The 20,543-nt window shown below is 36.0% G+C and overlaps 1 protein-coding gene across 1 annotated transcript in view; it reads right to left on the bottom strand.

Annotated features, from left to right (window-relative positions):
- The window catches only part of PLEKHM3 (pleckstrin homology domain containing M3), a 248,881-nt gene that overhangs the window by 125,064 nt on the left and 103,274 nt on the right, over positions 1-20,543 (bottom strand). Inside the window, exon 5 of the mRNA XM_001365586.4 lies at positions 11,594-11,787. Coding sequence (XP_001365623.2) covers positions 11,594-11,787 — 194 coding nt within the window. The remainder of the gene's footprint in view (positions 1-11,593; positions 11,788-20,543) is intronic.

Below are 20,543 nucleotides of genomic sequence, written 5' to 3'. Positions count from 1 at the left end.
AGGAGAAGTACTATGGCCTCATATAAATAGACTGATACTACCATTTCACATGCCATTTCCATTTCATCATTTTTAGAATTGCATGACCTATGTGGAGGCAAACAAGACATCATTTCCCAGTTGCTATAATGAATGAGTTGGGGGAAGATGAAAAGTAAGTGGAAGAAAAAGAGACTGAGTCTCTTTATTATTCCACAGGTTTCTTGTGTCAAAAACACGTAGATGACAAGATCTGAAATCAAAGGCAGAAAGCATAGCAAGAAAGGTAAGACTTCATTTCATATTACAGAGCTGATATATGCCAAATTCATTAGGACTTATGTGATCTTAGAGGTCTTCAATTTAACTTCTGCCAATCCCAGACATCCATAAAAAGAAAAAGAAAGGATTGAGTTAGGTTTTTAAGGCAGTCGAGACTTAAAAAAAAAATATTGGATGTTTTTATTATTTCTTTAAGGCTCAATTTCCTTAGACTAGTGTGAATGTTAAAAACTGTAAATGCCAAAACTGTAAAGGGTTTTGACCTAAACTAGAAAGGATAATTTAGTGTTTTGACTTAAACATAAAATAAGTGGTCACCATGGGAAATTCCCAAAATATGAAAGATACCCAAGTCAGCTGGGATTTATGGAGAATTTAATTAATATAAATGATGGAATTAAGGGAAGGAGAAAGAAAGAGAGAGAGAGAGAGAGAGAGAGAGAGAGAGAGAGAGAGAGAGAGAGAGAGAGAGAGAGAGAGAGAGAGAAAGAGAAAGAGAAAGAGAAAGAGAGAAAGAGAGAGAATAGCCAAGCAGTAGAAAAGGCCTAGGCCAAAAGGGCCTAGGTCTGAGCCTAAGGGAGAGCGAGTCAGTCTTTATCACTCACCACAAGATCATCTTCAAGCAAGCTCCAGTCCTTCAAACTCCAAACTCCAACTAACTCCCACTAACTACAACTAACTCCAATCACCTTTTCCCCCTTCTTTTTAAAGAAAATTTCTCTTATGTCACCTCCCCTAAATTTTCACATCTACTAATCACAGTAGAGGCTTTTTCCCAGGACTGCCCATTCTTAGTTCTCATCTTCTTTTGTTCTCACCTTCTCTTGTTAGATTAAATCCTCTGAGTACTTTACACCTCTTTTGTTAAGCTTGCCTTTTGTAAGTTGCTTGACCTTTTAGGTACTAATTTAACCTTTATAGGTACTTAGCACCTTTTTTGTATTAGATCTAAAAATTGACCTAGATTAAGGTTCTAGCTTTACTATAAGTATGATTTAGGGACTTTTCATTGTTCAGTCAGGAGTTTGCAACTTTATCTTCCCCTTAGGCACTGTCTGAGTAGGGTGGAGTAATTTTAAAAGTTCTCAATACATTCCTGATCAAGTACCTCCATTGTTACAATAAGGGAATTTGCTTAACCAAATCTTCTAAGGTATAGTCTGAATAATTTTAAGATTTACACTAGTAACAAATAAACTTTGGATCATGAACTTCTCTTGGTAAAGAAACATTAGAGCAATCCCCTCTCCATGTGCATATTTACTTATTTAGAAATTATACATATGTACTACTGTAATTGTTCTACACATAAAATTTGCACAGGAACAGACATTTCAAAGGATGATATAAATTTCAAATATATACTTTAGTCTTCAGACTCCCTTGGATGAGTAAATAGTCACTGGAATTTGATGACTAGGGAAGTGACACAGTCATATCTGAAATTCAGAAAATCACTTTGGCACAATGGGTTTGGAGTGGGGAGAACTTGAGGAGAGAAGACATATCAGGAAACTCCTGTGGTAATTCAGGTGAGAAATGATAAAGGCCTAGAAAAAGGTGATGGCTGTGTTCATATAGAGAAGGGGCAGATGTGAGAGATGGAGAGGCAGAACATGGAAATGTAGATGAGGGGTAAAAGAGAGTCAAAGATGAAGCTGAAATGATGAGAAATTGAATAGAAGGGTGGTGGCAGCCTAGACAGTAATATGGGAGTTTGGGAGGAAATGTACCGTAACATCTTTGATCTGGACAGCAATCCATCTACACTTGTTCATCCTGTGTGACTCACTTTATCCCACACAAAATGAAAAGGGGGAAGGTAGGGCTCTTACTGGTCATTACTCCACCAAACCCAGAAGCTGGGCCTTAGAGTGACACTTCTTGTAGCCACAATATAATGTGGGGGGGGGGGAGGTTAGAAGAGAGGGGCAGAATTGTCCCAATGGCACTTACCCTACTGTAGGGGGTTTATAAGGGCCCTGAAGGCCCCTGGCTGGCTCAGAAATGGGGAGGGTGGAGATTTAAGTGGGACAATGTTGGGGGATAAAGGTAGGGGTGGTAGTATTGGAGCCAAGACACAGGACTGGCTATCCCAGTGAGGGTGAGGTGCAGGCAAATGAAGCTGCTAATGAGATACGTGGATAGAGTGCTTGACCTGGATTTGCGAATACCTGCATTCAAATCCTGCCTCAGACTCTTACTGCTAGCTATGTGATCCTGGGAAAATCATTTAACCCATTCCTTATCTATAAAATGAGGAAATTGGATTTGATAGTCTGCAGAACACCTTCCTCTTCTAAATCTATGATTTTATGAACCTGTCTTCCCACCTGCTGACTGTTTGCATACTTTCTAGGGTCAAGTCACAACTCCCTTAGGGTAATGTCCCTGCCCCCTACAGGTTTGATTTTTAAAAATAAATGGTATTCTAAAAGAAATGATAAGCAAGATGATTTCATAAAAAGCTGGGAAGATCTGCAGGAACTGATATTGAGCAAAATATACAGAATTGGGAGAGAACACTGTACACTGTGACAGCAATATTGTGCAGCGATTATCTGTGAAAACGTACCTACTCTCAGCAATGCAATAATGTGGGACAATCCTGAAAGATTTATTATGCCTGGGCATGCCATTCACCTCCAGAGAAAGAACTTTGGAGTCAGACAGATGCCAATCAAAGCATACTATCTTTCACATCAGTGTATTTATGGTTTTATTTTGGGGTTTTGGTTTTGTATGAGTGTGCTCTTATAACAATGCCCAGTATGAAAGTGTGTTTTGCATGATAACAAAAATAAAAATTTTAAAAATAGTAGGAAAAAACTCAGCTTAAAAAGTTTGTGATCAAAATGCATCAGAATAATTTAAAATATTTTAATAAAAGATTACAAAACATACACATACAGATCTGAAGATTCTGGTTTTAAATGAAAAGAAACCAAAGGAAAAGAATAGACAGAAGTGAGTAAAGAGATTTAAAATGGAAAACCTTTTCTTCGTGTTGTACTGAGTTTCCTAAGTGTGTACTCCCTGATAGGTCATATTTATTGGGCTAGAGTGTGACACCCTCTTTCCTCTGGAGGACACAAGCAGCCAGCTCAAATAAGCAAATAGCACTGTGAGGTGCTTCCCCAGCAGGTATAATTTGGTGTTCTTGATGTTTGCTGCAAGGGCTTCTTAAAATGGTTACATTAGGCTAGATGTGGGAAGAACTAAGACTTCTAGTCATCCTCTCAGCTAATGGAAAAACAATTTTCAATCAAAGAGGGGTATTTCTACAGCAACCTATACGGAATGGAAGAAACAAGGCTGAATCATTTCTTTGGATATCTTATTTTGCTAACCTTATCGTCAGAAAAAGTGAACAAATTGCATGAGACATTATGTCTGGTCCAAGAGAAAGAATACTGAGAGTATAATAAAGGATTCTCTAACACTTTCATTTGGAAATTGTTGTTAAATTTCTTACAACAACAAGAAGGCAGGATAGTGGAAATAGTTTGTAAATATCCTGGGTCTCTATTATTCTTTGCTACTATCTTTAACAAAATGACAAATTTCTTCTCTTTTGTAGTTTTGCCAAGAAGTATTTTATTGTTTAAACAGTATCCAAATTTTCTTTTAAAAGTGTTTAGATAAAGATAGGCTTTTTGACCTGTAATTTCATTAGTATAGAAAACCCACTGGTAAGAAAATTATGTCCCCCAGGGTAGTTTGGCACCTTCTCTTTAACCTACAGACTTAACAATGGTGTCAAAATCCAATAAGAAACCTCCTTAAGGACCATTATTTATGTTGTGCTGTGTTTTTATTTATTTTGTTAAACATGTCCCAGTTACATTTTAATCTGGTTAGAATCACGTTTGGGAGTTCCACTTGCTTTCATTAATGGGCTGAGTGTGCCATTTCCAATGTAGAACAGCAAGAAGTTTCAGTGACTTGCTTAGTGTCACATATCTAGTATGTGGTATGTGTCAACCCAGGCCTTTCTGGCCTTGAGTCCATTTCTTTCTACTCACTATATTCCTGCTTCTCTCCTTCTGCCGCTTCTCTTGGCAAAGAGAAAATGATGTAGGTAGAGGTATAATTTTTAAAAATAGTTTAATCACATAATTATCTAATTATGCATATCTTTCCCCCTTGCCCCCGGATTTTATATTAATATACACTGTAGTAAAAGCAATGCTTCGCTCCTTCATCTGTGAATTTGTTCTGGGGGCTTCTGTCCTGGGAGGGCAGTCTTTACCTCCTTGCTGTGGGTGAGGGTGGGGAATAGAAATACTATTCCTTGTGGCAATTAGTGTAATGCAATTCAGCTTATCAACTACAAGTGACACAGGTCATCTATTTGCTGATTTAGAATTAAGGAGCCAAGAAAAACAGGGGGAAAGGCTAGAAGGAGTTTGAGCAGTTAAAATGGTTTGAAAACTAGCTGGAAGGATAATGGGAAAAGGAAATCAGGAAACAGATTCTTAGAACATTGTTACTTGCTAAAAATATCAAAGAAGATAAGTAAACCTGATTTCTAAACGTTTCTGGATTCTCTGGGGGCTGCAGAATATATCTGTTTTAGCTAAAGTCGAAATGCCAGCTAATGTCAGTCTCAGCTAACTAATTTTATAATTAGGTGTATGCCAATGTCAACCCTTTCAAAGAACTAAGTGAAGGTCTGGTGACAAGAGACAGTTATGATTTAGTTTTGTAAGTACTGGATTTGGAGTTCACAACCTGGCTCTATTCTTTATTGCCTATGTGATCCTGGGAAAGTCACTTAATGTAGCTGGGCCCCAGTTTCCACATCTATAAAACTGGGGAAATAGATTTCAGCAATTCTCAAAGTATGATGCCTGAGACCCATTCAGAGAAAGTCCATGAAATCAAAACTGTTTTCATGATAATATCAACATGATTCAATTTCTGATATGGTAAAAATCTCTCTCTATATATCATCTGCATAAATAAAAGCTCTTTTGGAGCAGGTCTTCAATAATAATAACAGGGTCCTGAGACCAAAAGTTTAAGAACCACTGGATTAGATGGCCTACAAAATCTCTTCTAGTCCTAAGATTTGAGATTTAATAGTTTATGGAACTTAGAAAAGTGTTATCCAACTACCTGAAGTACTAATAATCATTGTGTCCATAGAACTTCTATAACTGTAACCTATAATGCTAATTTTGTGATAACAAATGTGGCATAATTTTGTTTTCACTTCAAAGATTTAATATTAACCAGATTTTTCTTGCCAAAGATCACAAAATTCAGAGAAAAGAAAAGTCTGATGCATATATGATATACGCTGAGTTAATTGATTTTTTTCAAGGGAAATAATTTTTGCAGGGTATTTTTAAAAATTGGTGGGGGTTTTTTGAGGTATCTTATATCAAAACAAAATATATAAAAATAAATAAGTTAGTCTACCCTCCTAAATTAGTATCCAGATTTAGATATGTGCTCTTCAGAATGGCATCTAACATTTCCACTTAGCCATAGATGATCTTTTTTCTTTGGAGGTATGAAATTTTGTACTTTTATATAATAAAATGATATATGCTAGCTCTATGTTTCTAGTTCATATAATACTTTCTTTAATCTATGATTATATTATTCCTCAACAACTTCTTTTAAGAGATACTCTCAGAGGCTGAGGTTCTTAACTTGGGGCCAAAGAACTTAAAGGAGTTAATTCAAGATAAATTTCAGGGAAGTCTGTAAACTTGGATGGGAAAATAATAATTTTATTTTTACTAACCTTTGCTTTCCTTTGTAATCCTATGCATTTTATTTTATGCATTTAAAAACATTTTGAGAAGGAATCCATAGGTTTCACCAGATTGTCAAATGGATCCATGGGGCAGGTTGAATAATTCCTGCTTTTGAGGTACTTACCTACTAATACTAATACAACCTAGTGAAATGAGCTCAAACCCAGGAAATTAAGTAAAACCTCAGGCACACAACTTTGTACAGAGGTTCCTTTATCTCCCTGAATATTTTCCTAGTACCCATTGAAAAAAAAAAGACAGAATTGGATAGTTGATTTTTTTTTAATAAAAAATTATGTAGGCCTTGAATAAGTGAAATAGGTGAGAAGACTTGGTTTATATGATACTAATTGTGATGGAGTCTGGCCAAACAACTGGTCAAACTCCCCTGTTAGCTTGTTAAGTATAAAGTTATGATAATTCTGACAATAAAAAGTGATTCTGTATTAGTATAAATCAAGTTTTTTTAAAAAGGCAATATTTATAGGATGAAAAGCCTTATTCTCCAGCAAAATATATACATCTATATCTGTCTATCTATCTGGTCCTATCATATTAGATAAATGTTAAGCATGACCACTGAGATGTCAAAAGCAGGAAAGAGATGATTTTTGTGGAGTAAAGAGATCATTTTCAGTCTACAGTTTTTTCAAGATATAGAAAGAATAATTATAGCAGTAGTGATTTGCATTTATCTAGTGTTTTAAGATATTAAAGTGCTTTCCTTAGGGTAATTTTGTGAGCTACGCAATGCAAATATTAAAATCCCATTTTAAATTTATGGAACTTGAGGCACTGAGTAGTTACATGACATCTCCAAAGTGTCAGCTATTTTCAGAGTTATGACTCAAACTCAAGTCTTCTGACTCCAAAACAAATTTATTTTCTTCTTTATCCAGTTATTTAAAAATTATTAGAACTAGTAACTATTATCACTTCAGAGAGGAAGACTAAAATTCTCTAAAAGATCCCACAAAAGTTTGTGATTTAAGCATTTGGAGGTAGCTACTGGAACTTTCTGAATACTACTGATCACTGAATGGCCACATATTTAACGTGGGGAAATGTGGCTGCACTCAGATTGCCAGACTACATTAGACTGCTGCACAGGCCCAAGGCCTACCTTGGACTTTAACCAGTTATGACAAAATGGACAAGTCATTTCAGCCTGTTTCCTCTTCTACAAAATGGGGATAATAGCACCCACAATATCTACCTTAAAGGGCTCAAGTGAAATGTAAAAGTGCTTTGTCAACAAGTGTGTATATAATACAATGTTGCTAGTATCAAGTCAAATTCAAATATTTAAAATTAAAACCATCTTTCCTACACCGATATCCAGAATTCCCTGTTTCTGTCAGGGTTTCACCCTGCCTGGCCAACAGAATCATTTCACTCCTCCCTGAGAAACTACAACTTGCAAAGCCCGAGTGTTAGCTGGGATTAGACAATCCATCAGGGCAATAAAAGTCTTGAAATTTATCTATAGATTTTGATATTTTAGTCTCACTTATGTTCTATTTTCTCTGTTTATTCAAGATAGCAATTCTTTTCACACAGATTTAAGGGAAGTACATTCTATAACTTTTTTCAATAATCTGGCTTAAGGTTTTCCCAATGGAAATATGGAATTGAGTTTAGGTGAGATGTCAGGGCTAAGAATGTAGATTTTGTTCAGACAAGTAACAGTGAAACCATGAAGGCATAAGAAATATCTGAGAGAAAATAGCACAAATAATAACAATAACATTAATAACATAGAGAAAGCATTTATATAGTGCTTTAAAATTTGCAAAGAACTTCAAAAGTATTCTTTTACAGATGAGGAAACTAAGGTTTAGGGAGGTTAAATGCTTTGCCCAGGGTTATAGAGCTAGTATCTGGGGATTTGAATTCAAGTTTTTCTGATTCAAAGTGCTGTGTTCTATCGACTATGCCAGCTTCATAGCCATCAATAAGAAGAGACTGATCTTTGAGTATCCTCACATTTGGAAGGCTAGTAAAGGAGGTGGAAAGAGAAAAGAAAATCCTCAAGAAAAATGGGACAATGTAGAGACATTGAAGGCAAGGAAGGAGAGTTTCAGGAAGAAAAGGGGAGCTAACTATGATAAAGGTAACAGATAAATCAAAAAGAATGAAGACTGAGGAAAATTCAATTATTACATTTTATGATTAGGTTATTACAGATGATATTGGAAGAAGCAGGTTCAGTAAAGTGGAAGGGGCAAAAGCCAAGTTGGAAGGAAGTAAGCAATGAATGGGAGGCAAGAAAGAGGAATAAGACAAAGTAGAACATTCTTTTGAGAATTTATAGATTGTTGGCTTTGGAAGGGATCTAAACAGTCACCTCATTTCAGACCAAGAACCCTATCTACAACATACCTTTACAAAGAAGAGGGATAGTGTGACAATTTAAGGAAAGACTTTTTCTATGCATGGGAAAGCCTAAGCATGTTAATAGTAAGAAAGTAATCATAGAAGAGAGAGACATCAAAGATTCAAGTAAGATAAGGATAACTAATGGTAGAGCACGGACTAGTACAAAGATTGAATGACCTTTAAGTTTTCTGCTACTCCCATAAATATAGAATACTTTCTTTTTCCTACTGCTTCTGACGGGCCCATATCTATGACTGGCCATCTCCTAGGGAGATTAAATTAAGTCAGACTTAGAAAATCAATATTCTGAACCAACTGAACATTTATCTTCAAACTACCCTTCCCCAAACCTCCATCCCTATATATCATCAAATAATATTCATCTTATTGGTCATGCTTCATCTGATAATACTGAGAGCAGCAGCCCAGAGAACATTTCTGACTGTCTACTTGGAAATTGCTAGTTCTTGCCATTGTTATTCTAGTTATTTTGTGGGTTTCACTCAAAGGCCTCTCCAAAGCTGAGAGTCTGGATGTATTCTGACTTTTCTATTGGATAGCAAAGTTTACCACAGAGTTTTTCACGTACCTTCATGTGGCAGGAGTTATAAATAATTCTTACTCTGAACAGTCAACTAGGTCCTGAACTAATTTAGCTGTGCAGCCATCTGGGACACCTCAGAAACAGTGAGTTGTCAGCACTGTAAACATTTTAGATTTCATGTAAGACACCGACTACTTTAATATTGTCAATTGAAAGTTGACATTTGGGTTCATGAATAAGGCATCAATTTAACAACAAGAACAACAACAATGAAGAAAACTCTAATAGTAATTAAAGGCACAAAGCAATCTGCTAGTTCCCTAATAAGGAAGGTTACCAATGCAGTCATCTGAGCAGTAAAGTGCCAACACAATTTATCAAGCTGGTTTTGGTTTTCTCCTGACAGCAATATTAACAGTTTGTTTTATTCTGTTTATATAGTGCTGACAGTTCTTCAGTGTGTTGGCCTCACTTGCTTGTGATTAATAGCCACTCATATACCAAGGTAAAGATGAGGCAGAAAGAGAATGCCTTTTACAATTAGATAAGAACTGGATTTCCTCTCGTCTCTGTTTCCCTATTCTCTATCTTCTAACTTCTAGTCTCCTAAACCATTTAAAATTTCAAATGAGGAATTAGCAACATATGTAATAGTTCTGAAGTGGTTCATCTAATTATAGAAACTCCCTCAGTCTGTGATGTAGAAGAAAAGCTTAAATTGCATGTTTACTTAGAATCATCTTATCTTTTCTCAACGGCTGCTGTTGGTCAATCTTGAAAGCATAAGAATTCAATTTTATGTTAAAATGAAAAATGTGTATGAAATAATCTTTGGAAATATGGAATTTTAGATATATTCCGGGTACAACTGTTCCCATCTAAATATAGAGATAGTTTCTAGAATTCTGGATGCCTCTTCGAGCATCTTAGACATCCTTACTGAAAGATCTTATTTCAAAGTAATTTAGTAAGACCAAGAAAACCAGAGGGACTAGTATGCTTTTTGAATGCTTCTTGGCACTTGGACTTTTTTCCCAGCTTTGTAGAGAGAGAAATGACAACTCCAAGCAGCAATGAACACCAGACAGTACATTAACAGTAATCTTCAATGATAGGAAGCTGCTATACAGTGAATTGTGGGCTATTATTTTTTTTCCTTGCAGTGCCCTGTAGGATTCTATACCCAACAATCTACTAATGGAAAACCTTGTGCTTTAGCCACCTTAAGGCACAATGTGAATAGAGTAAAACTAGTCCCTTTGCTGATACCTGGTCCTTCCAGTGGTGCTTTTTGGGATGGGAGTTGAGAATTTGTTACAGTTCCTGTGATGCCAATAAATTTGAGGACAAAATGAAGATATAGCTTAATGGACAACTTCACATCAAATCCTTCTCCAAAAATGTGTAGGCATGTGGGCTGCAGACCATCATGAGTATCCAGGTGAGAGATGAAAACGAGAAAGAAGGTTGCTACCTTCATACCTTCATTCTTCCAGTCAAAAGAGTATATTCTGTCTAGGCTTACCCTTTCTTACCCGGTGGTCTGGCAGCAAGGTCTAGTACATGGTGGTAAACCACTGAACTTCTGGAATAATTTAAAAAGTCTTAGTCATTCTACTTGAGGAGAGGTCGTCCTGTTTTAATTCTAAATACATAGCCTGATTTGGCAGATTTTAACCAAAGCATAACATTATCCCAAAAAGGTACCCAATGTTAGTAAGGTTTGCTTGTGGGAAGCATATCTAAAAATAAAGGTAGAGACAATATGTTTCCTGTACATTATATTATATGCAATACTCTATATTCGTTATACCTGGAATTATGCTTTGATGTCTGAGAATTATTTCTGATAATTCTATATGGCCAAGTACCTTTGGAAAAGCAGCCTATTTCAATGGTATAAATATCAAATGGAAAATTCTAGGATTACAGGTTCTAAGCCCAATTCTGCTTTCTTGGCTATATTACTGAATTTTCTTATGGTTTGTTTCACTCTTAGGAAGCTAGATTTCAATATTTTTTAACAACTTATTGTTTTTAAGCTGGAAGACAAATGGAAATTATAATTTGGAAAAATATGAAGTACTACATTCATGTTTAATTTTTAAAAATCTCCCTCATGATTATTAAGAAGGTAGATTTCAAGTACACTTTCCTATTCATGTACTGCCCACAATATTCAACTATTGGTACTTAGAAAGTGTTTAAAATTCCCTTCTTTGGGGGCAGCTAGATGGCTCAGTGGATTGAGAGCCAGGCCCATAGGTGGGAGGTCCCATAGGTGGGAGGTTCTTGTTAAATCTGGCCTTGGACACTTCCTAGCTGTGTGACCCTGGGCAAGTCACTTAACCCCCATTGCCTAGCCCTTACTGCTCTTTTGCCTTGGAACCAATTCACTGTATTGATTCTAGGATAGAATGTAAGCGTAAAAGAGGAAAAAAAAAGGCCTTTCTTTCCAGATCTTTCATTTCTTTAGCTCAATCAGGGGAAAAGTCTAAGATTGATTTGGAGAGGTTGGAGGATGATGGCAGGAGAGAGAATCAAAGAATCAGAACTTTGGTAGGAACCTTAGAAATCATTGAGTTTCACCCTAACCAAGAAGGGAGAGAAACAAGAGCAATGTTTGACACAGGCTTACCTTCTGCGGAGATCCTCGGCCACAGCAGCTCGGCAGCTGAACAAATAGGCTCGCAGAGACTTCAGTTGTTGCCTTAGACGAACGACAGTTGCCAGGGGCTCAACATGTCTGTACAACATGGGATTTTCCTGTTGGATGTCAATCAATGGCTCTTCATATACATATTCCAGAAACTCTTTGGCTTGCTTAGATACCTGGAAAACAAGATATTCAGGATTAATGGGTTTGCTTTTACCCCCCCCCCCCGCCCCGCCCCCCCCCCCCCCCATTGCTTCTAACCAGACTTTCCCCACAGTTTTGGTATAAACTTAAACAGGTGACAGAGTTTTTAGACTACCTTAATGAACTTTCATTTATTTTATGTACTGGAAAAAAGTCAGAAAACCTGCATTGGTGCTCTGGTTCTGCCACTAAATAACTGTTTTCTCCTGGCCAAGTCATTCCTCTTTTAAGCCTCAGTTCTTTTTGTTGTCACCAAGGTCCAGGACACCCAGAATCTAATCATGCTATCTGTGACCCATAAGACATTGCAACTCCAATTATGACAGCTATGTTGCTCAATAATTGTACCAAAATTAACCTGTCCTCATTTGGTTTTTAATTTTTCAATGTTTATAAAAGAGACTGTTTTTCTGGGAAGGGGCGAGGGGTGGACAATTATTTTTGTAAGTAGAAAATAAATGAACAGCATCAGATACAAAACTCAAAAAAAAAATAGTGATGAGGGGTAGATAAACCTGTACCAATGCTACAAATACATGAATTGCCAGTGCAGGCCAGGATACTAGGCCATGATATCAAATGTGTGTGTGTGGGGAGGGAAGGTAGCTTTGAAAGAAGTGGTAAATGGGGGTAGGTGGGTGGCTTAGTGGATTGAGAGCCAGACCTAGAGATGGGAGGTGCTAGGTTCAAATCTAGCCCCAGACACTTTCTAGCTGTGTGATCCTGAGCAAGTCACTTGAGCCCCATTGCCTAGCCCTTACTGCTCTTCTCCTTGATGCTAAGATGGAAGGTAAGAGTTTTTTAAAAAAAGAAAGAAGTGGTAGTGGTGGTAGGGGATCCCTAATATATATGACATCTAGATCAAGTCAATAAGTTTGGTAATCTATGAATAAAAATTGTGAGACAAAGGAAAATGATCCATGGAGAACATGAAACCACAATATGCTGGTTACCAAGTAGTTCAAAAGAGAAATGAGAATTATGAGAGCCGAAATTATGACCTGCACTACAAAAACAATGGGCAGAGTAGAAAATCTGGAATCTACAATGGCAAGTCTTACCAAAGAAACAATAGAGAATAATAAATTAGGAGTGCAAATATTCAGAAGTAAAGAATAATCTAGAATAAGAGAAGTAAAAACAATAACATTAAAAGAAAATATGCTCACTAGGTAAGCAAAACATATTGGTCTCAATGATAATATGCCTACAGACAACCTCAGGATAATAAAACTCCCAGGAAAACTGGACAGAAAATCTTAACATCATAATGAAGGAGATAATAAAAGAGAACTTCTCAGAGCTTCTCAACATGGAAAAGGGAATATCATTTGAAAATAATTCATGAATCACCTCCAGAAGAAAAAATAACACAAAAACCAAGGCTATAAACTCCGACAGTTAAATTTAACAATTCAATTTAGAAACAAGTTTTGTGGTGATGAGGAGAAAGACCTTCAAGTACAAATAAAAAGAAATTAAAATAATACAAGACTATTATGCCCTCAAAAAAATATAGGAGGGAATGGAAAAATATGTTCTGAAGAGCAACGGAGCTCAAAATGTAGCCTAGGATGACTTGCCCTATATGAAAAGAGATGAATATTTAATAACAAAGAAGAATTTGAAACATATTTAGAAAGAATATAAGAATAGAAGAGATTACTTATGTCTCAAATACCCCATAGTAAAAATGAAAGAGAATAGAGCATGAATGCAGCAGTTAAGGAGAGCAACATCAAGAGAGAATAGTATAAAACTTCTAAGTATACAAAAGGCATAAAGGCGAATGTCTGCTGGAAGGAACAGTGAAGAAGGAAGAGGTGGGCATAGGGCATTATGGACAGAACCTGGCAACACTATGACTACGAGTGAATCAATGTTTCATGTGTGTGGAGACTATATTACAACATGGAAAGACATGGAAAGAATGGAATGTAAGATGTATGGGAGTCAAATCAAGGGCTAACAATGAAAAGAAGGTGACCCCTAAAGTCTCAGAAAGAGAAGAGAGAGAAGAGCCAGTTACAGGGGAGTGAGTGAGGAAGTGGACTGGGGGAGCAGGATTAAAAAAGGGAGGGGAAAGGAAGGAAGCCTTGGTTTGGGGGTGGGATGAAGGTTCCACTGATGAATGCTCCTATGGGAAGTCTATGAAGAAAGATGGTGAAGACCTTGTCTTGGGTGTGGACTGGGGAATTTGGTGCTTGAAAAGTCTAATAATCCTGCCTTAGGAGTGAGGCGTTGGAGCTCCTGGGAACAACTGGCACCCAGGGGAATGGGAAAGCATGGATCCAGGGAGGAGATTTTGAGCCAAATGGGGATAAATGAGGTAACCTGGAGAGGGTATAGATCAATGATGAATAATCAGGAATGGGTAGGAGAGAAGACCTAATATGGAAAAAAAAATGTCCTTTCAGACCCCTGCATTAGTGTTCTTGGAGTTGGGCACAATAGAAAAGAGAAATCTATAGAGCAAGCTCTATATGGCAGTGGCAGAAACTATCCAGAGGGGAGAGACTGGAATGATTACCTGAGAAGCTTTGTTGAATGAGAAAAGAGAGGCCAGATAATTATAGGGGTCATGAATCAGAGAATAAGTATACAGAACAGATAGATAAAGAGGATGAATAATGAAAGGAATGAGAGAAATCCTTTTTGGAAAGAAGCAAAATTTAAAATTTAAAAACCTAATGAACAGGACTAGTTGAAAGAGAAGAAAATAAGAAGAAATCTACTTGACTGAGAAGAACAAAAGGGGAGAAGACTTATATTAGCAGATATCAGTAGGAATCAAAGGAACTAATAAGCAAAAGAGCAAAGGGAAAGGTGTAACATGAAAAAAGGGCATCAGGGCTGAGGGGAAGACAACCAGTAGGACCAAAAACACCTTTGAAAAGATTAAGGTTAAAGTAACTGAAGGAATAAAGGGGGAGGGGGAATCATAACTTGAAAAAAATTTTTTTCAGAGACAAATGGAGGAAATATAGGCCTAATTCTCATAAATTCAAATGCGAATGGATTAAACAATCAGAAGAATGACAAGTTGGATAAGGAAAAAAAAACACTATGATATGTTGCTTACAGGATATACTTAAAAAAAATGGGACATACACAAAATAAAACTGAAGGAAGGGGGCAGTTGGGTAGCTCAGTAAATTGAGTCAGGCCTAGAGATGGAAGATCCTAGGTTCAAATTTGGACCCAGACACTTCCTAACTGTGATCCTCCACTGCCTAGCCCTTGCCACTCCTCTGCCTTGAAACCAATACATAGTATTGATTCTAAGGTGGAAGATAAGGGTTTTAAAAAAACTGAAGGAATGAAAATAAATTTACCAGACATTAAGAGAATCAAAAAAATCAGGAGTTATAGTGATGTTATCTTACAAACCAAAAACAAACAATCGAAAAATAAAAGGAATATACAAGTAAACTATATTATGTTGAAAGGAACCATAAACAATCCAATATCAATAATAAATCTATATGCTCCAAATGTCTTAGCATCCAAAATTATAAAGGAAACATCTGAACTATCAAAAAGCCGTAGACAATAGTAACCCAGTAATGACGGATAATTGTATTCCTCTTTATTTCCTTTATATTTATTCTTCAAATACTTCTATCTGTACTTGTTTTTTAATTAGAATGTAAACTCCATGAAAACAGGGATTGTTTAATTCTCTGAGTAGGTATATCTACCACCCAGCATAGCACTTGACATATCATCAACACTTAATAAATGCTTATGCACCTTATTAACTCCTTAATAAACACTGTTGATAGATTAAAGAAAATGAAATTAAGAAAATGAATAAGCAGGACAAGAACAAACTACTGGTAGATGCCAAGCTGAAGAAACACTCTCACTCACTACCCTGTGCTAATTATCAAGGGGCTGTAATCTGTATTGGTGAAGTGCTACTGATGAGAACAGATCTTTGATGTGTTAACATATAAAACTTCCTAATTTAAAGTTTTCCAAGGCAACTGAAATTCTATACCTTTCAAACAAATTATCTGGAAAATTCACTGAACTCAAACATCTCATTTTCTTAACTACACCTGCTAAAAATATCAGTATTAGATTTGTACTTTTAGGACATAAACTCTCTGAAAAGCATTCTTTTTAAAAATATGAACAGAATATAAAAGACATACCTATAAAACTTTAACTTAGAAGCTCTTAACTTGGGGATGTGTGAATATTTTCTTAAAAACTGATAACTATATTTTAATATAATCGGTTCCTTTTGTAATCCTATGTATTTTATTTTATGCATTTGCAACTTTATTTTGAGAAGGCATCTATAAGTTTCATCAGATCACCAAAGGGGACCAGGGCACAAAAAAGGATAGGAAATTGTTTTAAGTAAATATTTTATTGGTGCGAATATTTTCTTTGATTGATGGAGAAAAACTGTAAACTTTAAATTACTCCACCCTACTTAAACCTTACTTTAGGGGAAGATAAAGTTGTAATCTCCTGATTGAACAATGAGTTCTCACCTTATAGTGAAGATAGAATATTAAGCTAAGTCTATTTTTAGATCTTAATACAAAAAGGTGTTAAGTAACTATAAAGGTTAAATTAATCACAAAAAGGTCAAGTAACCTACAAAAGGTGAACTTAAAAAAGAAGTGTGAAGTAACTCTAAAGATATAATCTAATCAAAAGAAGATAAGAACTAGGAATGGGCATTTAGAGGAGGAGACATAAGGGTGAAACGCCTTTTTATTTGGCTCTCTTGCTGTCTCCAGGAGAAGTTGTTGATTGAAAATACTCTCTTTCCCTTATTGGCGGCGGAGAGTTAGCTGAGAGGAGCGTGCTGAACCTTTTGGCATCTTAGCATGGCTACAAGCTATTGTCCGGTTCGGTGGTGAGTTTCTGGCTGATTTTTCCTCCTTTACTTTCCAACTTTATCCTCTTAGAAGCCTCTAATCTTCTTCAGAGACTTAGAGGCAGGGATTTTTAAATTCCCCCTGGCACAGTCCAGGCAGGAGAAATCCTATATCCCCTTCCTTCCCTCTCCTTAATTCCTTCCCTCTATATTGACTAAATTACCATAAAATACCAGACTGACTTGGGAATTTTATTTGGCGACCATTTAAATCTAGATTTTAAGTCACAACTCTTAATTCCTCTTTACGATTATAGATTTAGAGCTGGAAAGGACTTTTTAATTTATCAAGTACATTTTACAGATAAGAAAACTGAGGCATAGAAAGGTTAAGTGATTCATTCAGAGTAAAAATTATTAAATAGCTGAAGCATTTAATAACTGGGTATTTGAACCTGGGTCTTCCTGACTCCAAATTTAATATTCATGTTTTTGGAAATAGGCTTTGTGAATTTTTGTCACCAAAAGATTTATTGCTTTTGCAGGGCTGATCTCATAATGAAAAACACATCTGATCAAAAGGTCTTGTTAACATTTCTAGTTTAAATGTATAGGGAAGTACATAGCTCAGTAAGAAAAAAATCTATTAAAATTACTTAAATCCCTGTATTTAACTTCTTCCTATATAGAACACATACGGGGGGGGGGGGGCCTGTCTTGGGAAGAAATAGGTCTTATTACCAAATTAGTATAATGTTTCTGGTCTGAACATCATACATAAGAAGTGTTCTCATAAAAAAAGATTAATCTGACCATTTCCCCAATTTGTCTGGGACTCACACTCCCCAAATTCCTTCTCATACACTCACTGGTTTTTAAGGACAGGCTCAAAGCAAACCCACTGAACTTGGAGCATGATGAATTCAATGGTTAACTCGAGTAGGCTTTTGGGTCTGGGTTTCTGTTCTTTCCCCTCACCCCCAAATGCCTTCAGAACCCCAAGTTTTCCCCAATTTATTCTGGCATGCAACTGGACACAGAAGAATTCATGTAAGCTTATCTCTTTGAATTTGTCTTTTTGTTTCACCATGCCCACTCTCTCCCCTGAGCCTTACTTAAAACAGACCCATTCCACCCCATCACTTCCCCATCCCGCTGTAAACTATCATCTACCCAAACTTTTAACCAAAAGTTTATCAAAGTATTCAACTGCCATAATATTTTTTACATATAAAATAAGTATTATAATCTCTTAAATACTGTGAATGGGAATTAGGGAGACCACGAATGACAGTATTTTGTCATCAGTTACTTCATTAGCAAAACAAGGATAGCAATACCTACAATAAATTCTTTTTAAGATTTAGTGACATAATATACTTCAAATAACATTAGAAACTCATAAAGAACATATAAAAAATAGGTAATGGAGCAAAGAACAAACATGGCTATTTTTTGAGGGAAGGGTGGAGATAGGTAGATCAAGTCTGAACAGTTTTCTACCACTTATACATTATTTGATGTTTGGATGACTTTGAGAGGGAACAAGGAAATAGTCTGGGAATAACACGTTCCTTTGGAAAATGGTTTTAAAGTCACCACATTTATCTATTTTGTAAGCCAAAAGTTCAATCCAATTTGAAGTGTGGGCCTTGGAAAATAGATGAAAGAATTGCTTTTAAAATAACTAGAAATAAATATTGTGGGAGGTCAAAAGAGGAAACCCTTAGGAAGATAAGATATTTCTTTTCTGTTCCTGTCATGCTATTAATTCAATATTCAAAATGGATATGTAGGTAATCATGTACTTACTATTAAGGAAAGCAAAGCCACAAACGGATCTCATGGAAAAATGCTTAAGGTGGGAACTCATGTCTAACTAAATTGATTTTTACAATTAGTAGCATTGAGTTAAATTCTTATAGGGAAGCAACGAAAAGAGCAAATGAAAAGATATATACAATGCCAATGAGAGAGGATTAAAACCAAATCAACTAGCTTCATGACTGCTCTTTAAGATCTCACTTAACAAACAAACAAACAAACAAAAAAAAACTCCACCGTTTTCTTAAACAAATTAGGAATACTTTGAGAAAAGGTAATTTTCTTCATGTACCATAACTTGCCCAAGGTCATTTATTTCTTCTAATTTCTTTTTAGCTGCCCATTAAACTTTTTACTTTTTTAAGGAGTACAAAAATTTATTCCATTTGTTACCTTCAAGAACATGGCTTTTATGTAAAACTTTTCACTGTAAACAGCTTACACAAGAAGGAAATTTGCAAAAGCAAGTGACAGGACTATCACCAATTTCAAAAAACTTTGGGAGAATCAAGGGTCTCCTGGGGCCCATTACCTTTTGAGTCAAATTTCATTTGATTAGCATTAAAAGAAAAAAAAATCTCTGAATTAGCTGAAAATAGTAAAGCCTTAGAATAGACTTGAGGGGGCCATGAATGCAGGGAAATGGGTGTCAGAAATAAAATAAGGTGAGCACAATGCCTTGTACAGAAGGTATTCAGAAAACAAAGCATCAAAGCCTCTCTGCCAGCCACTCTTCTCTTAGAAGCAGTGTGATGTAATTAGCTAAGTGTTACCATGGATAGGTAATGAGCCTGGAGTCAGAAAGATCTGAGTTCAAATCCAACCCTAGATACTTATTAACTATATAACCCTGAGCAAGTAGCTTCACCACTGTTTGCTTCAGGTTCCACAGCTATAAAATGTGGCTATAACAGCACCTACTTTACACTGCAAGGTTGTTATAAGGATCAAATGAACAAATCACTTAGCATGGTGCCTGGCACATAGTGCTGATTCCCTTCCTGGTATTCTCTGGATTCACAGGTAAGAATTTCAATGTCAGAAAGGAGAGGGGCAGCTGGTTGGGTACTGATGAAGGTGAGACTGTAAGTGAAAGAACAAAGTAAACTCATAGCTCTCCTATTCCTTTATAAGACATAAACAATTATAAGATGTAACTACCTCTCTCCCTAAGTACCACACCTGTGATGTCAATGACTTAGAAAATCATAAATTAATATTTATATTTAAATAAACATTTCTCAACTGGCTTGGGCAGCATTCAGGAGGTGTAGACCTGCAGCCAGAGTTTGATACCTCTGACCTATACCACCTAGGTATAGTTTAGATTGCATCTCTGAGTTCTCTTACTACTTGGAGATGTCCTGGGTGATCCATGACTTCATCAGTGCAGTTACACCTACCACCAAAGCAAATTCTAATCTCATTATGTTCAAACTATTTTACTCTTTATTCTTATCTAGTTTAATCATAAATGCTCCATAAAGGATTTATAGTACCTTCCAGGAAACTCAATGAGTTTCTCTTATTCTTTTAATATCCAGATAGTATTATTAGTGTACTAATATTGTGCGCAGAATTGGACAAATGGCAAAAGTGATGCAAAATCTCACTGAAGAAAATAATTTTTTAAAAATTAGATTTGAATAAGTGGAAGCAAATAAATATATGAGACACCAAGAAAAAGTAAAATCAAATTAAATGAATAAAAAGTAGAAAATGTGAAGTATCCCAGTAGAAAAATAATTCACCTGAAAAATGAATCTTAAGAGAGATAAATTTTTGAATTATTAGACTACTTGAAAGCCATGATCAAAAAGAGAGTCAAGACAATATATTTTTTTCAATATCAATTGATCAATCAAAATCAAGAAATTATTAAGGAAAACTACCCTGATATTCTAGACACAGGAAAACAAGTGGAAAGAATATACCAATCACTTCTTGAAAGAGATACCCAAATGAAAATTCCTAGGAATATTATAGTCAGATTCCAGGGTTTCTAGGTCAAGGAGAAAACATTGCAATAAGTTAGAAAGAAACAATTAAAATATGGAGCTATAC

The sequence above is a fragment of the Monodelphis domestica genome, chromosome 8 (assembly GCF_027887165.1).
Source record: "Monodelphis domestica isolate mMonDom1 chromosome 8, mMonDom1.pri, whole genome shotgun sequence".
In the NCBI taxonomy this organism is placed as follows: domain Eukaryota; kingdom Metazoa; phylum Chordata; class Mammalia; order Didelphimorphia; family Didelphidae; genus Monodelphis; species Monodelphis domestica.
This window is presented reverse-complemented; position numbering and strand designations above follow the sequence as displayed.